A 19,548-nucleotide genomic window follows, 5' to 3' on the forward strand; every position below is an offset into this window, starting at 1 on the left:
AAAAAACACCTTTTCACATGAATTTTACAAAAATCGAAACTGCATGGTATCTCTCTGCAGCTTAGTGTGGAAACAAGGTTAAATCAAAGGCTTGCTGTGAGTGGTACCTGATATTACATACTGTAGCGCTCGGGTTTAGGGCCAAGTCTTCCTGACGCCTTGAGTTGAAGCTGCAAAATCTGTACTGGAATAAATAATTACGTTGAAGCAGGTTTGGCAGGGTTTACTTACACAATATAGCTTTATAAGCTTCCCATGCTGGCCAAGCTTTCCTCACTGAGCTCATTTAAAGTAACTGTGTGTTAACAGTGATTTTTTTTCAATTTATCAGAATCGCTACACATTCAAGTTCAGGTTCAGGTTACTTTATTTGCACCCGCTGGTACATCTGGTCTGCAGTAAAATGAGTCATCCATCCTGACGTGCACTTTTTCAACACAAACACAGACAACAGACAAGCATACGCAACATAGTGAGGAATAAAAATTAATAAATAATAATGGAGAATCTGGAACAAAGCTGTTTTTAAACCTTGTTGTTCTGAACTTTGGGACTGAAAGGCTGGAAACTGGAGCTCAGTGTGAAAAGTGCGAGTGATCAAATATAATAGAGCCAGCCTACTGCTGTGACTGTCTGGTGCTCGGGGACGCTGGGCTCAGCTGTGGCCTCTTTTAACCATTTAACAAGTTGATTTAATCTGCTTTTGTTCTTTACAGATATGTATCCAAACCATGGAACCAAGGAAGAGAATAAAACAGACTCGAAATAAAATTATCAATGTGGATTTTGGAAAGTTTCCTCAAACTCAACAGACATTGGTGCCTTTTTTTATGCACAGCTGCACCGTTTGTTCAGTTCAGTTTGGAGTTAAGAGATTTCTAAATGTGAGAACATTCCCCTAACATCTTTCCATTAATGATTTAATCTTGTGTATGAGTATATTTTCTAAGAATCAGTGATCATATCTCTTGTCATATATGTTTAACTGAAGATCGTGATATTTAACACAGTAATCAATGACAGGCCGTGGCTGGTCTCATTATCCTGGAGCTGGACTAACAATAACAAGAGTCATCTGCACACTTTAGAGTGGTTCTGTTTTCATGCCTGTTGTGAATCATATTTGTGTACCGGATAAATAACAAGGGTAAGAGAAAAATATCACTTTTATACTGCTCTTTGTCTTTTCAAAGACTTTGATGGAAAAAAACAAAGTAATATTCTTTCTTTTTCATCCAAGATAGTCAGTTTGCTCAGAGGGTGGCAATGCTCTTCTGAAGCATGGCACTTATATTGGCTTATAGGTGTTCCCCTGATGTCCAGATTAGATGAAAACCCCTTAAATTTAGTAAAAACAAAGTGAAATCTTTATTGATGTTGAGATCTTTCTAAAAATCCCACAGTTTCTTTCGTTCATGGTCATAATTCTGTTCATGATCTGCAAACTCAATATGTTCCCATCACTTTCAGGCAAGTGCTAAAAGAGACCATCAATACTATTGCTATACTTATTGGGCAATGTGGGTCATATTTAACATAACAGCTGACTACACAGACATCACCTGACTTTAGTGATGTCATGCATAGTGGTGAGCATGACTGTAGTTCATATTTGAACCATCTTCAGAGAGAAAATGCTTCTTATCTGACGATTATTTGATTTGCAAAGTTTCAAGTACCCAGTAATTAAAATAGTTTGTTTCCCAGTGGAAAACAAAAAAGGCCCATAAAAGTGGAAAGGAGCAGAAAACATCTGATTTCGTTGGTATCACTGGAGGCAATCTAACTAGTGGATCACCCACAGATTAAAAGCAATGCAATCTGTTTGTGATGTGAGTGTGCCTGACCTTTTCGGGCTTCACCCTCTTACTGTGGTGAGGTAAACGTCCTCTGCCTCTCTGATGTTTTAAGCTGCGCATGTGATCTGTTTGCTGTCTAGTTAACGGAGAGAGGGAGGACGATCGTGGAAAGGAGGGGTGGGGAGGAGGAAGAGGAGGAGGAGGAGGGGGGACTTCAGTGAAGAGTGTGTAATAGGACACCCGCTCTCTCTGTCTTTTCGTTCTCCTCCCTCTCTCCTCTCCTCTCCTCTCTCCTGTGCTCTCTCAGTCAAGTCTGCTCTCTGAGCACTTAGATGGAATAGCAGCATTTTTCTTCTTTGGTGTTATTACAGGATACTAGAAACAGGCGAGAAATACGATCCTGCCTTCCGAAACTTGGACCAGCATCGGAGGAAGCTCCTGAGAGGTGAGTCACTGGCAAAGGTCTGATGTGTTCCTTTTTCTAAAGGTAGAAGGTTTACCTGCCTGTACTGCCTGTACCACACTGTACTTTTTATGCAGTGGAGTGGATCTCGCAGTGGATGCAGAGAGGAGGTGGTAGGCAGCAGGCTAACAGGTGCAGAGTCCCACCAGTGAGAATTAGTTTAAAAAAAAGCTGCAAGTAAACTCTATGACTTGGTGCTTCTCTGAGATCATGTGTGGTATTACATCAGACTTCTGTGTCATGCTTTATTTTCCACTCATGTGCTTGGTGAACAATTCCTTTTAAATACACTGTGGCTGGTTATTACGCTGCAGCCAGTAAAATGGAAAACATGACTTTATGAACATTTTTTAGTTCCTCGTTCATCTAAAAAGGCTTAAATCTTTGGTTTAAGTCTCCACCAGCATCTGTCTATAACTATATAGATTCTTTATTTAGAGCTTTAAAAAAAAGTTGTGGTCAGTCACAGGGTTTGAAATCAGAAGATTAATCTTAGTCAATGTGCTTGTGTGAAGTTTAAGAGTTGAAATATACACTTTTAGCTGTGCCTGCTGGTCATGTGTGCAGGGGAATGTGTGGCTGTAATAGAGCTGCTGACAACCGAATGACAGGGTGTGGTATGAACGCACACCGTCCTGCTAGGACAAAACTTCTTTATCATTGTGATTTTAATTTTTCCTGTATTGATCAAAATGCCACATTGATTCCAACCGGGAGGACTCGTCCCCACTCGTCTCACAGCTGATTTGGGTTCATGTGTTTAAAGCATTAATAGGAGCAGATGGGAGCGATAATCCATGCAGTTTTCCACTTTCATCAATATTAGTTTTTGAGCCTCCAAAATGGCAAAATGGAAAATTCATTAGGCTGCCAGCCAAGCAATGAGCACAATAAACACAATAATCGTTACACCTCACTGGAAATGTAACTATTCGCTCACTTCACTGACCTGCTTTGTGAGAAGACATTTAATTGGTGTTACAGAGATTTCCTGGCACACTGACGCCCTGGAATTTCTCGTCCGAAGAGCTCAGAGAAATTAATTGCAGAATTTATTATTTTTGTTCATGGCAACAAATAGGAAAACATCCTTTACTGTGAAACCCTTTCGTCGAGGGGAGCGTTACAGTGCTCCTTGAGTGTGAGGGAGAGTGAGCTCATTCATGTATTTAGTGTGGCATAGCAAAGTGTCGGAACACAACCGCTTGGGGATATCACAGTATGCACATGAGACTCCCTTGAGGATGAGTTTAGCAGCTGTGAGACCAACATTTCTATACCAGAGCCTCTCCGTGGGGAGATCACCAACTCTCTGAAGGGAGCAGGGAGTGGTAGGTGTGGAAGCTTGGCAGCTCAAAAGGTCAGTCCACCTAAAAATATGGGGAAATGTAGTTCTCACTTAAAAAATTAGGGTTGTCTCTAAATTTTATTTTCAAGGATCTTGCTTTCTAAAATATCAACTGTAGTATGCTTTTTTTATGAAAGATGGCACATGGACAAGGTTTGGTACAAAATGTTTTTGCACCATTTTTGCACCATCTGTATACTTATAAACATTCAAGTCATACCTAAAGGAAAACTTACCTAAAGCTGGAACGCTGTGAAAAATATTCAAGTTTGATATTTGACCTGATGAAGTCTAGAAGCTATAAATGAAAAAGACAGCATGCTGCAAAGTCTTGAGTCTTTAGACTTAAGTAATTTTACCAATGTTCTGCTTTTAGCACAAACTTAACTGTTTCATTTTATACTCGATATTCTAAGACTTGGAGGATTTGCAAAAACTGCTGTAATTGTATTATGACGAAGGTGGAAATCTCACTGTGCAATATTCCAGAATTGCAGCACATCGGACTTTATGTACAAACTGACCAGTTTTTTCAGGGACCAGATCTTTTGGGGACGGAAGCCAGAGCAGGGCAAGTTGTGTGAATGCCTGAGCTTGAAGGGGAGGGTGTGCGTGCATGTGTGAGGCTGTGTGGATGATGCAGCAGGAGAAGGGCTGCAGTTACAGCAGCTGGGGCCGTCTGGTAATGCCCCGTGCTGGTTTATTTCTCTCAAGTGCAGCCAAAGACATCTCATCCCCCAGCAGTCCTCCATATGTTATCCTTATGCACCTGAACACCAGAATTCCACTTAAGCTGTATATCAGTCATGCTGCACTCCACCTCACACGCATATTTTAACCTATTTGTACACCACACCCCCAAACTGAAATTTTCATAGCGAACTTGCAGCTTTCTTATCTCTTGGCCATCAATTTTTTATTGCACATCCATAAGGCATGACATCAGAGATTTAGTCTGTGAAATTTTTATTTTGTTTTTGCATGTGAAAGGGTCATTTTTGTTTTATGTCTAGTGCGATGTGGTTTTGCACAGCACAGGTGGTGGAGCGGCCAAATGAGTGGTTAAAAACAGCCCGGCCGTTCTCCAGCAGCGGAGTGTTTCATTGCAGGAGTTAGCGCCTCACAGGCAGTACAGTACCTGCCTCTATCAATAATTGAGCTGCTCTTGTCCCGTTATGGAAAAGGAATGAGAAGAGGCTGTGGCGAGAGTTTCTCCAGCAGCTCTTTTGTGCAGATTTCACTCATCCATATTTAAGAGCCGTACATTTGCGAGGATAAAGCAATGATGGGATTTAACTGACATGTTGTTGTTTTTTATCTCTTTCTTTACTCAGTGTTGTTTGTTCAGTGCTTCTCTCTGTAACTCAGCATTTCTAGATCAGTGAAACTGATGCATTAGCTGTTGAAACTAGCAGTGTGCTGTATGCTGTAGGGTGTTGTCATCATTTAAAAAAAAAAATCACATTTCAAATCTTGATCCCACTGGGTGGTACCAATTAACCAGTCTTCATATGTCATATATAGTCACTGTAATTGGGCTGCATTAAGCTGAAGATTAAGAGCCATTAAATTGACTACATTCAATTTAATGGCTTCACTGGTTGTCACAAAGTTTGATGCTGCACTGCTATGTAACCTATACATCAAATCAGTTCCATTTTGAAATTTACTGCTTGAAATAAGCCATCAACTAACTCTCTGTTGTGCATAAACCCATAATGCATACCGAATCTCAGATAGATAAAGCTATAAATCATTTCAAGGCCTCAGCTACTTGTATGTTTGCTGGTTAATGAGCCAAATGTCTCTGTCAGGAATTAATGAATGCCAAACCAGAGCTAAAACAAGACTATTAGATTTGTAATCTCTTGTAAACCTCCAGCAACATTTTGGTAACATTGCTAAACTCCCATTCACCAAAATCATACAAATAATCATGCAACACATTCATAAGTGCTTTCTAACATTCACAAACACACTTGTACTCCAATTAATGCATCAGGGGCAACTTAAGGTTCAGTATCTTGTCCAAGAATACTTCAGCACACCGACTGGAGGAATCAGTGATCAAGCCACTGACCAACTAGCTTTACCACTGGAGCAACAGTCATCCACAGCTACTGTATTGATGAACATGTCCACCAGTGGTTTCAGTCAATTTCTTAAGTAGTACTAACTTTCTAGTAACCTTCTAGCAACAATTTTTCCATGTGTTGCAAAAAAGCCAAATGATTTACATTTTCTATGGATAGCTATTAAGAATTTTCCTGGTCCTTGCATGGTGGTTTCCACTTCCACAAAGTTTGCCGAAAGTGCACATAGTTTTGTAAATCTTTATTGCATATGACCTTGTGGATAACTTGCTAACCTTTAACTTGCTACATCAAAGGTTAATTGCAATGTTCTTCAGAAGCCTCCCCCCAGTTACCACAATGAAAAGTGTTTTATTCCTAATGATTATATGTGAATATGCACTATGATTGACCTGGTAAATCCTACTTAAAATAGTATGTGAAGAAAATGCTAACTCTATATTGAACCAGGACATCATTTGAGACATATCTTAGGTATTTTTGTGGTACATAAGCCATTTTTGTTACAATACCTGTGGTGGCACATGAATGTCGTTAACCTGAAGAAGTATGAGGAAACGTGTTCTCAGAATTCACTATTTTCTCTCCAAAACCTCTCTCCAGCAGCAGTGGTGACTGGCTTTGGTTCCTGAGTGGTGCAGTTATGGGCAGGCCGGAGGGGTTGGCCAGGCCACCTCTGGTGTCAGCCATGGCGTTTTCCTTCCTGGCTCTCTCTTTCCTCTGCACCGGGGTCTCCAGCCTCCCGCAGCCTCTGCCAAGAGTCTTCCTTTCCTTTGAAGGTAAGAAAAAAATACTCATCAACTTAATTGTAATGATTATCTTCTGGTGTGATGAAGCTAAACTGATGCTAAGTCTGTACATTATAACAGAGTGGAATAGGACTCACCTGGGATCTTTAGCAACTATGCTAGAGGATTTATTTAGTTGTTTATTCTTGTTTGATGGATCAGAGTTTGAAACCTTTTCTTCTATATAATCCAATATGCCCCAGGCCTTAAATTTCCATCTGTGGACAGTCCTTGTCTATCCATTGTCTTCCTGTGTGTCTACCAAAGGGAGGAGGTGGCACCGCCTGTCAGAGCTACCCTGTATCTGTTCCTAGTTAAACTTTAATCATACCACTCTGTGCTGTGGGCATGTGGGCATTGTTGCTGCCTCTGGTTTTGATTCTCCTGTTTTATTCATTTATTTCTCTGGACACAGATTATTTTGGGGATTCTTGAATTCTCTTTTGGTTGGATGGGGAGGTTTGATTTTTGTGCATGTGTCTGTCTGCATGTTTGCGTGTATCCATGGAAGGGATAGTGGATCACTCATACCCCTGAGCTAGTGGTGCCGTAACCTTTTTGCAATAGAGGGATAGTGTGCAGGAGCCGAAGGATACGTTTGATCACCTTTCAGTACCTCTCGATGTGGATTAGGCAGCACAGAGCAGCTGAGGCTGTCCATCAGCAAGGTTTCTGCACTCAGATAGTGACTGCAGCCTCGCAGTGTAAGTCTAAAGCAGGTGTAGTTTTATTTTGTTCCCTTTTTCTAGATTTTTCCCAGTTTTGGCCCAGAAACACACTCTTCAAAGTTCAATTTCCTCCTCTTTCATTCTCATTTCTTCTTCTCTATTTCTTTCCCTTTTATGGTTTCATGTTTTTTCCTTTTGCTTATTGCTTCATTCCAAATAAATGAACCAGTCTGTGGTCCAGATCCAGACTGTCTCTGCTCTGCAACCTCTGAGTTGTTAAATGTGACTGCCATCTTTAAGAAAAAAAAGCCCAAACTAATGACAGCAAAAAAGCTGACATCGCTATCGTTCGTATCTTTGGTCACATTATTTATTCAACTCTTTTCTCGTTATTGTTTCCAAACAGCCACCTAAAAAGGTCTTAGGTGGCCATGCTGAAAATCAGTCTGCCTTGAATGATTGAGTCTCTTTCTACGTGTGGATTAGATTAGATTTGTTTTGCTTAGTGAAAGAGTTTTTCACTACAGGGAGGACCATAAATGGAGAGTTTCAAGCACGCTATCTGAAGCACATTAATTCCTAAACCAGCTCAGGACTTGATCTTTGATGAGTGCTTATCTGTATAATATTCACATGTGATGCAATTGGACACCTGTGTTCATGGCCTAATCGAGTCCTGAAGGGTCATTAAAGCTGGGCTCACATAGCATTTTTTTTTACCATTTTTCTGTGGGTGCTCCTCTAATATGCTGCCATATTTTGTCTGTAACAGCTTCCAAGCTATGTTTTCCCCTGCTATAACTGCCTTATATCCTTGTGTTACCTAGTTCCAAGCAAAAAAACTCTTTTTGCTTTTGCCATCCTTGCTCTGTAGTATTTTCTATTAGCAAGCAACCATCTGTTTCCTGCTTACACTGGCACAAGTATGCCCTGTGTGTCATTTATGTTAGCGTAAATGAACCAGAGTAGATCAGTCGCAGTCTCCCAACAATATGTGAAAAAGCTGTGCTAAAAAGTGTCCAGTGTCCTACTTTTACCTTTAGTCTCTGTGTATCGCTGCTCTTTACAAATATGCCTGGAATTGGGGGACATTCTCTGCAGTACTCAAGTGCTTGAGCAGTTGTGACACTGACTTTACAAAGAGCAGCCCTGTCTGAGACAATGCACTTAATATAGGTTCACTGGGAGTGCAGAGGACCAAGGTGTTTGCCAGTAATACATTAAAAATAAGATTTTGATCCAAAGAATAACAACATGGAAGGTTTTGGTCAAAAGCAGTCATCTCAGAGTGTCAGTAAGAGTAAGTCAAGTAACAGTAACCAGCTGTGTTTTTGACTCAGAAAGCATTTTGAACTCTTGGTTGCTGGAAGAAAGTTTGGCATGGCTGAACACCAGATGCAAGGAGGGTCTTACAGAGAGCAAGGTGGAGGCTCATTTTTTACAAAAACACGGGGGAGGAACAAGTCAGGCAGTATGTGCTCAGTCCAAAGCAGCCAGAAAGATAAATGAAGAGTCATGGAAGATGTATAGGAGACTGGTGTCCCAGCGGGGAGGACAGCACAGGTGTTTTGGCACCTGCTGGGTGTTTAAAAGGTCAGTCATTCAGTCTGGATTCTTCTGCTCCCAGATGTGAGGACCAGTTAATTACTGTGAGCTGGAGCAAACTAAACAAAAAAAATAAACCAGTGGCTAAACTGCACATAGATCATTTCACAACACTTGAATATCCCTTTCCCTTTTCCTCCTCGTGTCACTGCTGAAATCCAATCCGGGGGTAAGGCAGGTTTGTGGGACTCCCGGTGTAGCCTCACGTCCTGCAGAGAAGTTGCTGTCTCCAACATTCCTCTCTCCCGCTCTCCTTTTGCTCTTGCACTCTTCAAGCGAATGCAGCCAGACGGCAATTAAAAACGCATAATAAACAGTGAAAAATGCAGCTAACCCAAATAATAAACTCTCAAGTGGTGCTTTTCTATTCCGTGCCGCGGATAATAAACAGAGGCCTCCTTTGCTTATAGCAAAACTATTTAGGGATACCAAGTGTGATAAAAGATAATTGCTATACTCCCCTTCAGTTGCTTTAAGTATCTATTGTTCTCTCAACATTTATTTTGGCCTGCTTTATGCTATGTTTGATGCATGTGCTGTTTCAGAATCAGGCTGAAATGCTGAGAGACTACAGATTTCGAGGAGAAACTTACTTGCTCTCAGACAAAGAAATCCTCCAACTTTCAGATCAATGTCTGCAGTGTTGTTACTATAGATTTGGTCTCATCGGAACAAAGTTAAAATTGATTTTCGTTTCCAATCCATGACATTAAGTTCTAAGACCTTTTCAAGAAGCCAAGCCTCAGTGCCTTGAGGCCGCAGCTGCAGTAATGCTTGATACTGAGAGGTAAAAGTGCCCTTTCAACAAGCCACAAAGTTAAATATGCACCTTCACCACATTAACCCTGGACAGTGAGAAGTGAAAACTGCGTAGTTTATATAAAGTGCTTTTCTACTCTACCAGAGCGCTCAAACAACCTATTCTCAACCTTTTTTCAATCAAGCACTTTTTTATGCTTAAGTGCTTTCTGTCTAACATTCAGATACATTCATTAAAGAGCAATTTGGAATTGGAGTTAGTACCTTGTCCAAGGATATTAGGCACGAAGCCAGTGATCTACCTCCTGAGGTACTCCCACCCTATAATTAAAATCCATTCATTTACTAAAACTGAATGCTGAGCAAGATCAAACTTTAGCCATATCTTTAAGCTTTAATACATTTTTAATGCCCCATACATAAAGTGAGCATCGTGATCATTCAGCAGCACAGACACCAGACATGGTTTTATGGAGGAAATTGCCTATAAAGCTACAGAGATGTTCTGTACCAGCCTAAAACATGTTAATTTCTGCTGTAAATCTGGGCTCGTTAGCATGGATGTCTACTGGGAACGACACACTTTTGGAGTCAGCCTCAAGTGGCCGCAAGAGCAACTGTTTTTGTCCGCTTCAATTTTTCAACCCCTGAGGCTGCTGCGTGGTTGAGCCAAACCAAATCAACATAGGTTTGCTGTGGGTATCTCACAAAATACTACTACTACACTAAAATACTCCTGTGATTCAAAACGTGGTTTAAATATTGGGTGGTGCACTGTAAATAGGTTTCTGCATACTTGTGGGAGACATTATTATGCTGTATAAACTTTGAAACTGTAAGATGTGTTATTTAAAATAAGCTACTATTCAGTAATGTGCCACTTACTTGTTCTGCTACTGTATCAAAGGTTGGCCTAACTGGTGCCAAATGTCTTTCCGGCTCATTTATCTCCCTGGTAGGCAGATGGGGCAGCGGTCTGTGTTTACGATCGGGATCATTTACCCTCATCAACAGTCTCCCGCTGTTCTGGAAAACTTCCATATTCAATACAGTATTAACTTACAAGTCTATACGTTTGGAATGTCAAGCCATGAAGCAATGTTTATTTGAAAGTGAATGGGCCATATGCTTTTGTGTTAAATGTAGATTTTGGTGCACACATGTTTGAGAGCCTGGCTGAGACCAAGGGCAGATTGATTAAAATGATGTCTGCAGTTAAATCGCACTGGTATGAGCCACACGTGCCACGGCCTGAACCAGAACCAGGCACAGAGATCAGGAAGCAGGCGTCGACGTGCGGATACGCTCCCTTTCATGAGTCATTTCTGCATCCCCTCACCCCCCATTTGTTCATACAGATATAGTGCTGTTCATGCTGTCTGTTGAGGATGTTTACATGGTGTGAGTGAGCGTGTGCATGTCAGTAAACCTAACAGAGTGAGTGAGTGTGTGCTAATGTTAAGTGCCTGATTGTGCATTCTTTGACTTGATTGCATTTAAGTAGCAAACTTTTCAATGAGTCATTGTTAAAGCTATGTGCTTTTCCAGCTTTCTGAACCGCATGCAGCTATAAGACACAGTCTCCAAGCCTTTTAGCTATACCTCAAAACCAAGGCTTTTTCTTGCTTGACCCAGATGATATTACTGTACATTAACCTCTCATGTGATGTTTTAAATATGAACTTTTTTCGCCTGAGATTTAACCACTCTTGATAAACCTTTTATAAGATTTTTACCTGTTAAGTGAGCATCATGATCATTCAGCAGCACAGACACCAGACACGGACTGAATAATGGCGTGCATTTTCTCTTGGGGTCAACAAAAGATCAAAGGGTCAAAGGGCAACGCTGACAAGTAGCCAGAAGCAGAACAGGATGTATTTGACTGCGACATCGCGCCAACATGCCTCCGCTTTCCTGCCTCTGCTTCACATTTCACCTGCACGTTAGCGTCTTCATTTTTTGAGGAGTAAACATAATGAAGAAAAATCAGTGATGCTCTGTTGTTGCGAGGAATTCATGACAGGCCAAAGCATGAGCCTGTCAGCACACAGAGAGGTACGGTACAAATAGCTATAGGTCAGTGGTGCATATATGAATACCAGCATATGTGTGGCATATTTCTTAAGGGTGTATGTATGCATTCTCACACAAACCCACACGCGTGTCATTAGATCTCTATGAAATTGCCTGAGTGACATTTTCTTCAGGGGTATTCGGGAATGTGGTGAGCTCCAGCTTGAGGCTGACAGCCCGTGAGATGTTTGACAGCTCCTCTGTCAGCTGGCCTTTCTCTGCCTTCCTCCGCCTGTTTTTAGCCGTTTCCAAGTCTGACCTTGCACACCCTGTTGAATGTTTTATTATTGCCCCTCTGGAACATGTTGAAAGGTAATCAATGGCCATCAATACGAACAAAGACAGAGTCTCTTTAGGGAGAGCCAAGGTCTATGAAAAATTCTTTAGTCAAAGATTGGCATTAACACAAAGCAGTAATCCGATTTTATGAAAGGATTATGCTTGTTTGCTTCCATCACTTGTTCAGGTATGTAGTATAGTGTAAGCTCGCCTTATTGAATTGGACAATGGCTACATTCATATGCTGAAATAAGGTTTAAGATGCATTATTTTTACTTTACTGGAAACCCCTAAACAGTCATTTTTTTAAGTCAGCACAACAGAACCAACCCAGTTGCTTCATTCCCTCAATGATTTCTTCTGATAAGTGTTTATGCATCAAAACAAATCATTTAGTACTCATCCGGTTCTAAAATTATTTAAATGCACACAAATTTAAATGAGCAACAGCACAGGACATATTGCAGCATGTCATTATATATTTCACAAAAATTAAGCCAACATACAGAAGCAGGGTTTGCGAGCATTTGTTTATGCACATCTTTCTTAACATCCTGCCACAGCATTTCAATCAGACTGAGTTCTGGACTGACTGGGCCATTGCTACACGATTTTCTTTTTTGGCCATTCTGTTGTATATTGGAGATTATGTACCAGAATTTCAGGAGCAGGACCACGCCTCCAAACACGGTCCTACCGGCTGGAGCCATCGCCCGGGAGCCATCGCCAGTCCCCTTCGAGGCCTTCCCCAAACCACACCTCAATTCATGTCAAAGCATTCACTTTTACCTACTAAAACGCTGTCAAACCTAAAATGAGGACGTGGGCCCAGCTAGTGAATTTGCTGTTGTGCTTAGGTTCAATGTCCTGTTGCATGACCTGGTTTTGACTCAGTTTTAGCTGTTGGACTTATCACCTCACATTTGGCTCTAGAATACTTTGGTATTCTAACAAGCCCAAATAATTACTCCTTCACCACCGTACTTGATGGCTGGTCTGAGATGTTTGCTGCTGATCCTGTGTTTACTTTTTGCCTTATGTGATTCTGTCTATTCTTGCCAAATATCTCCTTTTTGGACTCATCTGTTAAAGTACGTTGTTCCAGAAATCTTGTGGTTTGTTCAGATACAGCTTTGCAAACCTAAGATGTGCTGCTATGTTATTTTTAGACAGAAGATGCTTTCACTTGGCAACCGTTCCAAAAAGATCATCATTGTTCAGTCATCTTCTAATTGTACTTTCATGAACGTTAACTTTTAACATACTAACTGTTGAGTCTGAGATGTAGCTCTTGGGTTTCTTGCAGTTTCTCTGAGCATTATACAAACTCAGGTTAGGATGACCTCAGTGGGACTTCCTCTTCTCGGAAGACTGTAAACCATTTTGAATGTTTTCTACTTGTGAAGAATGATTGGCTGCAAACTGCTTAGAGATGGACTAGTAAACTTTTCTACCTGGACAGGCATAAGCAATTGCTTCTGCGGATCTTCTTCTTCCTTGGTTGTATTTAAATTATTTTAGAACTTGCTAAGGACCAGATGACTTTTTATGCCCTGGTGTATAATATAATTTCAATCTTGAATGTGGCTGAAGATGGTTTTCCTATATGCCTTGTAAAAACAACAGCTCTAAAAATCCTCTGACCCATATCTCCTGCAGGCCTCCCCTCCCTCTGAGACTCTCTACAAGATCCTTCCTGACAGTAAAAGCTCAGAGATTTACTGTCCACTAGAAGTAACTAGGGACTCCTGATGTGGGCAGGTGAGAGGTCACAGGCTAAAAGTCATGGCGACTGCATGAGTTGATTCTGTGTGAAGGATCGACTGTTGGTGACATCTGAGGACGCTGCATAAATGCTAATTGAGGCACTGGGATTGCAAGCTAGCTGGCTTGCAGGGCGGATGATGGACAGTTTATCAGCTCAAGTTTCGTCTCTTCGAAATACTAGCTGTCACCTTAACAGGTCAACCACGCACCAGCAGTTGACATCACTCTACACAAACACACGCAGAAAGCCAAGGGAGAAAAATACGCTGCGATCTCGCATGTCATGTTTAGATATGGTGTCTGCTTTTGGACGCCAGCGTGAGAGAAGGCATATATTTCAACTCACGCACTCTGTTCAGCCATGTGATTCACATTAAAAATGTCTGGATGTAGATAACTGATGACAGACAACAATCAGGAAATTAATGACACACAGCAGATATAATTCCAATAGGGCTTTTGTCCATGACCAGCAGTTGCAGTACAGTAAGGCTGAGAGTGCTGTTCACATGCTGAGTGCAGCTTTCCTGGGAATTTGGAGTATGTCAGTTACACAGACAATCGGACGACTCTGTCAGCCAGCACACGATGTCCTGGGTGGTCTTCTTGTACTAGATCGACACTTTAACTTCCCTTCTGCCATATGTATATGCCACCAGCCATTACTGTATATCAGCGGGTAAATCCCCAAGGAAAATGGATGGCTGAATGTTCCAGCACCAGCCATTTTTTATTTCTAAACAGGCTTGGCAGTTGCCGGGATAAAGTCTTTTGCAGACCCAGTATGTGTGAGTTGGTCAGCACAGTGTTAGGTGAGTGCAGCCATCCAGAAGTGAGCCCAAGAGCTCTTTGCATTGTTCCGACTAAGAGCAATGGCATTTGGCACCAGGTTTGAAGTCAGGCCTCTATGATGAAACCCACTCCTTCTTCTTGTGAGGAGAGATGAATGAAAAGGGGGCGGTATAAGCCCCTGCTTCAATATTTATCAAGATGAGTGATTGGGGTCCTCCCACCAGCTACCCCTGACAACCACAGAACGGGTTCTGCTTTAACTAAATGGAAAGCAAGCCTCATTAGCATGGAGTTAATATATTCATACTGGCCTTTCAGGTAAAAAGCCAATTGATGAGGGCTGATTTGCATAAGAGAAACTAAGGTTGGTTTGTAATTGGCCCACCATTCAACCCGTTCAACCTTGAAGTGTGTTTAATTAGGTGGATGGATGTTTTGGCTCATGTTCAGACATTAGCATTAATCAAAAAATTCAACTCTCTAAACACCTAGTCAGTTTGATTAAAGCTGATCTACAAAGACTAAGCTAACATCCTGACAGAATAATCCGATATTGTTCTCCCATGCTGATTTTACCACCTTGTCGTGTGAACATAAAAGTACCTGCCGATGGATTTTTACGACGTAACTCCCTTATCTGATGACTCAAACAAGTTACAGCCTTCCTTTTAAAATGAATCGTGACACCACGCTGTTTCTATTTCCTATCAAACTGGATGAAGATCCCTAAGGCTGCATGAAGCGACACCAGCTGAGTGAGTTGGCACCAGCTCCTAAAATCTGAAACCAGGCGGTCCAACATTACAAATGCCTCTCTCATAAACATCTCACATATTTTCCAGCCACTGTGAAGTTCTAATTTTTATGATGCCACATTACAACAGACCACTTCTTGTATTATTATCCGCAACCAGAACCATGGAAGCATTGTTTTCTTCTGGAGTCACTGCTTTAAAACTCGCATATCTGATATCTCACGCACTTTTGGGGGGCAATTGTATCGGAAAGTCTTGTGGATTTAAAACCTGAGAGAAGATTCATGGTGGGTGTTACATTTCCTCTCCTGGATATGTAATGACAACAGAAGAAAAAAAATGAATTGTGCAGCACAACTTCCTCTTCTGGGTTTTGATTGCTGCTATACAACCAACAGGGACACAATGGCAGGTCACTTCATTTTACACACACTTTCTTTCTATTTCTTCTACGTTTTTCACCAGTCACAGAAAAAGGGATGTTCATTTCGTTACCCTGTGGGATACCTATCTTGGTTATTGCACTGGACCCTGTGCCCATGAACAATCACAGCTTAGAAGAGGCTGAATTAACTGCCACACTGATCACAGCTTGTAGTTGTTTCAGATATCCTTCAAAGAAAAGGGGTGGGGGAGTCTTCTGGCAAGAAACAAAGTTCTCCTTTTTTTTTTTTGAACCTCCAAAAATATGAGCCATATTCTTTATGGAGTTTCAAAATAAAATGGAGACCTTTGTTTTAGTCCACTAACTCTCTAAAGGTGATGCAAAATCAAATTCTCTTTTAAACAGATAAAGTTAAGCAGTAAAATTAAGTTAATGTAGGTTTTTTTTCTTTTAATTGTAATGCATTAAACCTCATCTATCAATACATGAAGAGTATTTTCTGCTTATATGATGACCAGGAAGTAATCTGTTGTTTAATATTGGAGGACTACTGGGGTTTCTCAACTGAACAAAAGCCTTTTGTTGGGTCTTCTTCTGCTAGGCCACTTCATGAAAAAAAGAGATGTCACAGAGATAGTCTCAGCTTTCCCGGCACTAGTTTTCCTTTTCCGCTAACCCCACTGTCCATCCGACCGATCAGGATGAATTCTATTAAAATTGGTCTTCCATCTAGGCCATAGGGCACTATGAGTCAAAGCTCAAAGTCATAGCCAGGACACAGGGGGCTGGTGTTACATCCATGGGGAAGTGCATAACCCACCTGCCTACATACATAATAGAAAACCCACCAGCTGTCAGTATTTCCAGACCCAGTTCCTCTGTCTTTGTTTGCTGGTGTCATCATTGCAGATTAAGAGGAAAAGAAAAAAAACAAGAACAAAAAAAAAGATAAAGCCATTTCATCATCCCCATTAATTCAGCTTTTTTTAATTTCTTATCATTAAAAGCGTGGTTCACGCCCTTAGCCCTTTTCAAGAAATATTTAAAAATGCAGCTCCCCAATCCTTCCAATGTATTCTGTCTTTCGTGCATAAACCAGTTAGAAAATGTAAACCTTGAACCTCCAACAAGTGTCTCGGTCATGCTTCAGTAACTGTGTAAACAACCAGTCTTGACACTCTTGCCTCTCAGCATTTGTGTGATCTCAACAATTAAGAACGCCCATAAAACCACAACAAAAGAACCACATGTGATCCAGGGGATTTCGTCATCTTGGACATAGAAAACAATGCAGTTGTCCTCCAACTTCTGTTTTCTGTTTTGATTAAAACAAGAAGAGTCGTGTTGTCAAAAAAAAAAAAAGAACTTGATATAATGCCTCAGTGGACTGAAGGGGTCCTTGGGAGGTCTACGGATGCCTCGTACACAGGTTATGAGCTGGTGCTAATTCTGTAAACACTGGGTCCCAATGAATGTACTAAATGACTCTGGAAATCCTTGACTGTTCAGAGCAGCCCTCTCTCCCTGACAGAGCAGGTGCACCATCTGGCAATTTGAACTTTAAATGCTGGTCCACAACGCTGCAGCACTGCAGGCGTGACTCGTGTGTTTATATGAGATTGAAAGCAGAGCACAGAGAAGATACTGGATCCAAAGGTATGCAGGCTCCAGAGGGTTTCAGTTTGTCTCTAGCTGAATAGGCCGGATCCATGTGACACACCCCTGCTGCGTCCCGTCTCAGCACCAGGCTTAACTGGTCTTCCACCTTCACGAGAGAACATGAAAGTCTCCCGTTTCCCCCCACTGACAAAACACTACAAAGTTCACCATAATATTAAACAGTTGTTTTACCGAGACCCCGCCCGTCCGAACAATTCGTTCTCTTTGTGGAATGTTCTGGAAAGGTTCTGTCAGAAAGAACAGGAGTTCTTCATCTTATTAGTGTCAGTGAGACTGAAGCAGTGTCAAAAATTGGTCAAACCTGGTTTTCACAGGAGACATTAATAAATAATTTTCGATTAGATGGGGAAGGCACTCAAAAAATCAACTGGAAAATATGAGAACTAGATGAGGTCCGGTTAGGTTTTCAGTTAATTTGCCTTTATTTTACGAATAATCTTTGTTTTGATGTCAATTGTATCAAGATTTGTAACATTTCAAATTGTTAAGTTAAAGATATTCTCCAGACTTTATAAAAAAAAAATACACTATTAAATCTTTCAATGTAAACTCCGACTGTTCAGCAGTATTAGAAATTTTTAACTTCTGATTTTTTTTAAAGAAAAAGTGTGGGATACAGTTAAATGTTCCCAAAATCCTAGTAAGCATAGACTAGTTTGTTATTGGTGGTTTTGTTAAATAAGACCATATTTGTACATGTTGGCTAACATTAGCTTACTTAAGCAAAAATGTGAATGCTGATATAAATGGTGGCATGGTGGTGCAGTAGTTAGGATTCTTGTTTTTATACCATGGAGTTTGTGGGTTTGAACCTCCTGGTGGGTTGTGGATTCTGTGTGTGTGTTTGCTGCCATGTTTTCTCTGTGCTTCCATGTAGTCCGGCTAGCTCCCACGGTCCAAAGACATGGTTAGGTTTATTGTGGAGTCTAAATTGGTAAATTGGTAGTCTAACACATTTGTTAGCATACCAGACATGCCACACATAAGAAAATTACCTTTTGTCCTGAATAAATCAGCTTCTATAGCAGTTAAATCTTGTCTTTGTTAGTTATGGCTAGTTTAAATATAATAACCCTGGATTGTCCAAACTTCATATACTTGTCTTTCTTCTTCTCCTCGCCACCTCTACTCTTTTTAAAGGCCACAACTAACATAACTGATCCTTTAGTTTCCACCCACTGAGGTTTAACTCAACCACTGAGATTATTCTTGCCTGGATAGGCTATAATGTATGACTGTAAAACCTAAACCCCTACTTAGTCCCTCCATTGTGAAGAGCTGCATGTTTTAAATACAGCTGCCACTTTTATGCTCCACAAAACTAAGATCTTGAAGAATATTTAGGTCTTTCTAGAATATCATCCAAGAAACTATTTCAGGAGATTAATATAATGTTGTTGTTTTGTTTTTGTTTTTAAATAATCTGGAATCCTGCCTGTTTTTAATTAGCTGTTAATTAGTCTTTCACCCTTGGTGGCTTGCACTGTGCCAGAGCAGAGCGTGTAACATCATTAGCCTTTTCAGCATTAGAAGAATATTACCTCCGCACAGAGCTCGCTCTGTGATGCTATCTACGATGCTATCCTTATGGTTGCTTTGAAGCGTGATCCTAAAAGTTTTTCTTTCATTAAACACAAATCTTCTTGACAGGACACCTTCCCTCCTAATTTGGTTTCTCATAAGTCAGGTAAAAACACTGTCGTGTTCATGTGCCTGTTCTTCATTAGGCACCAGACGATGCTCTCACTCGGATGATACAATGTTTAAAAATACCCAGCTCTCCCACTTCAAGACATTAACCATGTAAGGCAATTTACCTAAACATAGTTGGAATAGAGAGCGAAGAGTCGTGGGAAACTCGCCTGTGACTGAAGTGGTTAACTCGTCTTTATTTAAAGTTAAATACTCCAGGCTTTTTTACGTGGCCAACGCACCAAACAACAGCCTGGGATGAGAGCGAGGGGTGCCACAGAACAGCCACTCTCCTTTGAGATGAAAGGCTCCAGCCTCAAAAGCATATGTCACACAATAATGAAAATGTGACTTTAGCCGAAGGCAATGGAGCAAAGTATAGACAACCTGTTTGTTGATTAGAGGAGGGAATGCAAAGAGAGCTCAGAAAGGGTCAATAGAAGGAAGGAAATGGAGGGTGTAGATCTACAGTGCCCCCCACTCCCACCCCCATACCCCCTGCTCTCAGTGAAGATTGAAAAAGTGATAAATATGCATGAGTTTGGCTTCGACAGTGAAGGCCTTTGATGGTATGGTTGAGAATTCTTTATCTCTGGAGC

The 19,548-nt window shown here is 41.0% G+C and overlaps 1 protein-coding gene across 3 annotated transcripts in view; it reads left to right on the plus strand.

Moving 5' to 3' along the window:
- Positions 1 to 2,055: 2,055 nt before the first annotated feature.
- The window catches only part of sema3c (sema domain, immunoglobulin domain (Ig), short basic domain, secreted, (semaphorin) 3C), a 50,445-nt gene continuing 32,952 nt past the window's right edge, over positions 2,056 to 19,548 (plus strand). Inside the window, exons 1-2 of one of the 3 annotated variants that reach the window (XM_085387913.1) lie at positions 2,056 to 2,244; positions 6,307 to 6,482. In XM_085387913.1, the coding sequence (XP_085244039.1) occupies positions 6,347 to 6,482 (136 nt within the window). In that variant the 5' untranslated portion in view covers positions 2,056 to 2,244; positions 6,307 to 6,346. The remainder of the gene's footprint in view (positions 2,245 to 6,306; positions 6,483 to 19,548) is intronic. The other 2 variants (XM_085387914.1, XM_085387915.1) reach the window with 2 other exon arrangements.

Source organism: Rhamphochromis longiceps, linkage group LG17 (genome assembly GCF_057381845.1).
Source record: "Rhamphochromis longiceps isolate RC_006_pf linkage group LG17, R_longiceps_female_GT1.1, whole genome shotgun sequence".
NCBI lineage: Eukaryota > Metazoa > Chordata > Actinopteri > Cichliformes > Cichlidae > Rhamphochromis > Rhamphochromis longiceps.